This window comes from Oncorhynchus mykiss, chromosome 1 (genome assembly GCF_057628025.1).
Source record: "Oncorhynchus mykiss isolate SJ-2025 chromosome 1, ASM5762802v1, whole genome shotgun sequence".
Taxonomy (NCBI): Eukaryota; Metazoa; Chordata; class Actinopteri; order Salmoniformes; family Salmonidae; genus Oncorhynchus; species Oncorhynchus mykiss.
The window spans coordinates 4,112,123-4,118,440 of NC_143022.1; the positions used below are offsets into that span (position 1 = coordinate 4,112,123).

At 41.6% G+C, this 6,318-nt stretch overlaps 1 protein-coding gene and 1 non-coding gene across 2 annotated transcripts; both read left to right on the forward strand.

Annotated features, from left to right (window-relative positions):
• Positions 1-78: 78 nt before the first annotated feature.
• trnap-ugg (transfer RNA proline (anticodon UGG)) lies at positions 79-150 on the forward strand. Its single transcript has one exon. It is a non-coding gene; the product is annotated as a tRNA-Pro (tRNA).
• A 522-nt stretch (positions 151-672) lies between these two features.
• On the forward strand, positions 673-5,858 carry im:7152348 (uncharacterized). The gene is made up of 4 exons (XM_021616297.3): positions 673-961; positions 1,432-2,407; positions 4,245-4,355; positions 5,069-5,858. The coding sequence occupies exons 2-4, from the start codon at positions 2,040-2,042 to the stop codon at positions 5,112-5,114; spliced, it is 525 nt and encodes a 174-aa protein (XP_021471972.2). The 5' UTR covers positions 673-961; positions 1,432-2,039; the 3' UTR covers positions 5,115-5,858.
• The last annotated feature ends 460 nt before the right edge of the window (positions 5,859-6,318 follow it).

Here is a 6,318-nt window from a genome sequence, read left to right on the forward strand (position 1 = left end):
TATCCAGTCAGTCTTAAAATGAAGGTATAGTTAGTTAGCTATCTATATCTTGCAAAATGTTCTTTCTTTTTTTATCGTGGCTCGTTGGTCTAGGGGTATGATTCTCGCTTTGGGTGCGAGAGGTCCCGGGTTCAAATCCCGGACGAGCCCTTCTTTTCAGTCCGGGTACGATATAAATCAGACTCAGACGTTCATCTCAAACGATGTAAAGGATATAATGACTGAGACAACCACAGAGACAAGAACAGCAAAACAAAATAAACAAGCTGGGACACAATAATTATCAGCCCAATTTCTGCTGCAGATAGAGAAAATAAGTCTAGATTTAGGGTTACATTTTGGGATACTCATGGGATAAACAAACGTACAGTCAATAACACAATAGAAAAGTCTATATACAGTGTGTGCAAATGTAGTAAGATTAGGGAGGTAAAGGCAATAAATAGGCCATAATGGTGAAGTAATCTCTCTCTTTCAATTGAAATGTGCTTTATTGGAATGGGAAACATATGCTTACATTGCCAAAGCAAGACTAATAAACAATTAAAAACACAAAACAACAACGACAAAAAATATTAGAATTGAACAGTAAGTATTGAACTCAAAAAGGATTCCCTCCCCCTCCACCACCCACTGTCAGGCACCCTAAACAAAGGGAGTGAGCTCCCAGCCAGTCAGACAGCTTTCAGCCCAGTCACCCCTCCTCCCCTCCGGGCTGCTAGTAAACCTTCACACAGGCAGGCAGGCAGGCAGCAGGCAGGCCATCCCCTGGCTGCCACAGCTGCTGTGCCGGTTGGGCCTGCCCTTAGAAAAGAGACAACCCAAAACTGCCCCCTCAACACACAGACACACTGAAAAGGAGGCAGGCAGTAGAGTCTGTCTTTCTGTTTCTATCTCTCTATCATATAACAACTACAGGACCATCACTTTAACCTTCTGGAATATTCCTTCATATTTAAGTGTAAGTACATTTTATTTTAAAAGTAGCCTTTTTTTGGGGGATTGATTTAGAAGTTTAATTTTAGTGTAATGTTCATTTTGAACAGAAATGGTCATGATCTATATTTTTTTGTAACAATTAATTAGCTAATTGAAGATTTAAAGATTAAACCTTGTAAACTTATTAGCGAGAACTTTAATATTTAACTAACGTTTTATGTGAGAGTGACCAACCTCTTAGACCTAAAACTTTTTGTAACTGTTTATGGACATACACACTTTTAAGTTGTGTCAGTCATTTTGTATATCTCTGAATGAAAAGGATGTCATGGCTGATACATCTTCTACACCTGCATTGCTTTGCTGTTTGGGGGTTTTAGGCTGGGTTTCTGTACAGCACTTTGAGATATCAGCTGATGTACGAAGGGCTACATAAATACATTTGATTTGATTTTTGATTTGATTTTGATTTTGATTTGTTTTTAACCACAGAGAGAGGACCAGAGAAGAACTGTATAACAAAATAAACAAACCTGGACACAATAATCATTAGCCCAACTTCTGCCGGCCCAGCAGTACCTCCATCTCCCCAGCGACTCCTCTTCCTCTCACACAGACAGACAGACAGACAGACAGACAGACAGACAGACAGACAGACAGACAGACAGACAGACAGACAGACAGACAGACAGACAGACAGACAGACAGACATACCCATCCAGCCAGGTAATCTGTGTCTTCTCCCCACCTGGTTTAAGTGCCGGCCTAGTTAGGTGTCCAGTATCTAGTTAGGTGTCCAGTATCTAGTTAGGTGTCCCTTATCTAGTTAGGTGTCCAGTATCTAGTTAGGTTTCCAATATCTCTTGGTCCAGCCCTGCTACCCAGTGCTCCAGTCTCTGCAGCCTATACCCGGGCCCCTCCAGACCAGGCTTTCTCAGGTCCAGGTATCCTTGCCAGGCCTACCGCCTAACCACCGACAGATAAGCCTTCGTGGCCTCCATTCCTCCAGCCAGGTAGGCCCGCCAACCCCAGTACTCCAGTCTTGCTGCTCCACCCAGGCTCTTCCAGTCCAGGTCCAGCTATCGCTGTCCGGCCCGGCCATGGTTCTGTGTGAGGACAGGGAGTGTGGGGTGTGTTATCAGCCCTACTCCCGTCAGGATCGGATCCCCCGGGTGCTCCACTGTAGACACACCTTCTGTGCCACCTGCTTAGAGACCATGTCCCAGCCCAAGAGTGACATGGTCACCGTGTGCTGCCCGCTGTGCCGCCAGACCACCTGTGTAGGGCGCGGCCTCAGCCTTCAGGAGGCGCTGTGGGTCAACTCACGCCTCTGGGAATACATACCTGAGAGCAAAGAAGAGGAAGAGGAGGTGAAGGAAGAAGAGGAGGAGGAGGAGGTGAAGGAAGAAGAGGAGGAGGAGAGAGTGGAGGCTGACAGACAGACACAGGCCTCCTCACGGGCAGAATGGTGAGCCTTCTTCACTTGACCCACATGAACAAATACAACAATGTAATAAGAATACTACAGTACTTACTATAGAATACTAGAGTACTTACTATAGAATACTACAGTACTTACTATAGAGTACTACAGTACTTACTATAGAATACTACAGTACTTACTATAGAATGCTACAGTTTAATGTAGAATACTACAGTTTACTATAGAATACTACAGTACTTACTATAGAATACAACAGTACTTACTAAAGAATACTACAGTTTACTATAGAATACTACAGTACTTACTATAGAATACTACAGTTTACTATAGAATACAACAGTACTGTCTAAAGAATACTACAGTTTACAATAGAATACTACAGTACTTACTATAGAATACTATAGTTAAACAATAGAATACTACAGTTTACTATAGAATACAACAGTACTTACTATAGAATACTATAGTTTACTATAAAATACTACATTTTACTATAAAATATTACAGTTTACTATAGAATACTACAGTTTGCCATAGAATACTACAGTACTTACTATAGAATACTACAGTTTACTATAGAATACTACAGTACTTACTATAGAATACTACAGTACTTACTGTAGAACACTACAGTACTTACTATAGGATACTATAGTTAAACAATAGAATACTACAGTTTACTATAGAATACAACAGTACTTACTATAGAATACTACAGTTTACTATAGAATACTACAGTTTACTATAGAATACTACAGTACTTACTATGGAATACTACAGTACTTACTATAGAACACTACAGTTTACTATAGAATACTACAGTACTTACTATAGAATACTACAGTACTTACTATAGAATACTACAGTACTTACTATGGAATACTGCAGTTTACTATAGAATACTACAGTTTACTATAGAATACTACAGTTTACTACAGAATACAACAGTACATATTATAGAATACTACAGTTTAATGTAGAATACTGCAGTACTTACTATAGAATATTAGTTTATTATAGAATACTACAACACTTACAATAGAATACTACAGTACTTACTATAGAATACTACAGTTTACTATATAATTCTGTAGTAAACTAGAGAACTATAGATTAGTATTATCCGTAAAAAACATAAACGCACAAACACACACATTCTCTCTCACACACACACACACACACACACACACACACACACACACACACACACACACACACACACACACACACACACACACACACACACACACACACACACACACACACACACACACACACACACACACACACACACACACACACACACACACACACACACACACACACACACACACACACACACACCTCTCTGTTCATTTAAATCTTGAAAATCCTCTGTCTTGCCCTCCGGACCGGCATGCCCCTATCCTGAGTGTCATAATAGAGGAGTCTGGATATTTAGAAACACATGTGTTTGTTTGCCCATAGATGGTGACCAGTATCCAGGCTGCAAACAGTATCGTGATGACACAATAATACTGCATAACAATAATACCCCTTTAACCACAAACAATGTCCTAACGGCAAATACCGAACGTGACTACACTTCCTACACTGTCTTTGGTCTGTTGCTGTTACTCACCAAATCTCTCTCTGTCTCTCTCTCTCTCTCTCTCTCTCTCTCTCTCTCTCTCTCTCTCTCTCTCTCTCTCTCTCTCTCTCTCTCTCTCTCTCTCTCTCTCTCTCTCTCTCTCTCTCTCTCTCTCTCTCTCTCTCTCTCTCTCTCTCTCTCTCTCTCTCTCTCTCTCTCTCTCTCTCTCTCTCTCTCTCTCTCTCTCTCTCTCTCTCTCTCTCTCTCTCTCTCCCCCCTTCATCCTCTCAGCCCTACGTCGAAGCGCTCTAGAAAAATGCTGAAATTTCCGGCCTTCCTCAGGAAATTCAGTCTGACAAAACCACAGCATCAAGAGAGTCTCGTGCCTGGCTGTGGCAACGTGTAAGTAATCCTCACCTTGTGTTGAATCATCTGCTTCATCGTCAGGTCCAAATGGCACCCTATTCCTTATGTAGTGCACTACTTTCGACCAGGAGCTTTGGTCTACAGATGTAGGATCTTCATTTGATCGCCCGTTATCTTGCTGATAATTTTCCTGCACTGCAGGAAATGCAAACTTTTTTTGTCTATTCAAGCTTTAAAAAGGCTTCTAACGTTTGTCATTTCCTCTTTAGAATGTCAGACTTGATTTGCTCTAACAAAAAAAAATGTATCAACTCCTACAAAAAAAATATCCATTAATTATTATTCACGTTTGCTATTGCTGCAGGATTATTTTCCCGCTGTAGCAAACTGTCTCAAATTAAAATCCTACATCTGTACGTATAAGGAAGGCCTGCTGATGTTGCGTACTGTAGTACAAAACATTTCAACGTCCACACATAAATCCTACTAACTCCCCTCTGTGATCAAAACATGTTGAGATATCCTGATGACGTGATTAAGAAGGAATTTCTCCTGTAATTTAGGTCGAGTGGTTTCTATGCTTATCTTCTGTTCCAGCCAGGTTAACCTTGTGTTAATACATTTATGATGATTGAAAGCAAAAGTGAAACATATGACATTTTTAATGTATTAATTTGAGCTTCACTTGTGATCATGGCTATATGCGCACTAATGTTATGTATTTTTTGTTGTTGTTGTTTCCTCAACAGGGAGATGAAATCCTGGCGCAGGCTTCCAACCGCTGACACTTTTTAGGTCTCTCACGCGCTCGACGCAGGGATGTACGTGTACTGTATAAACAGTGGAGTGTTTACAGTTCCTCTCTGATATAATAATCTGCATCTTTTGAACAATGACGTGTAGATCACCAGTTGACACCCACAGTCAACGGGCAACACTGTTAAAGAACAGCTCAGAGACAGTTGGGTCTGTATCCAATATGGCACCCTAGTCCCTACAGGCTTTGGTTAAAAGTAGTGCACTATATAGGGAATAGGGTTCCATAGGGCTCTGGTCTAAAGTAGTGCACTATATAGGGAATAGGGCTCTGGTTAAAAGTAGTGCACTATATAGGGAATAGGGTGGCGTTTGGGACATACGTTTGGAGAAGCCAGTACGCGTCCATGTGTGTATTGACTCTGACAAGATAGCCTTCATTGTTGAGAAGCAGTGAAACCGCCCCCAGTGGTCCTGTCTTCTTCCCCATTGGTTATTTTAGCCTTAATTCCCCACAGCTGGTGCAGTGGGATTTGGTTCAGCTGTCTCTAGGACAGACGTCCCAGTGGAAGCCAGGGTACCCCCTCCAACCACTCCCTCCTGTTGCCCCCCCCCCCTCCTCCTCTTAACAGATGGCCTCCTGAGGATGACCCCCCCCCCCCCTCCACCCTCCTCCTTCCCCAGTGTCTGCAAACAGAGCGTTTAATTTATTATCAGCTTTTGCATTCACGTCAATTTTTTTAAATATATTATCTTTAATAAATAAAAAAATCGATTTGAAAATATGAACGTTTGTGTGTTGTTCTGTGTTCATGGGGTTCAGAAGTCATTTGACCTTCACACAGTGGTCCGTCAGTGGTCTTTCAGTTGATAATGGGTTCCGTTTCACCTTGTGGTTTTACTCAGATGGTCTGAGCACAGTCATCTGCATAGTTTCCTACACAACATGCATCCCCGGGCCATCCCAAAGCCTTTCCTTTGAACCCCCTCATAACCAGACACAACATTGGCTCTCCAGTACTTGCACAAATTGTGTGTTTTGTTTTGAATGCTACAGAAGGACATATAACCTTACCACAATGAACTCATTTATATATCCAACCCCCCCTCTATCAGAAACTCTCTGAACAGATGGTCGGTTGGTACGTTCACAATGTAAATATGGTGCAGTCGAACAGCGTCAACTCAGCTGTGAGTACAATAGAGGGAGAGTATTCGCAATTATAAACTGGGTGGTTCAAGC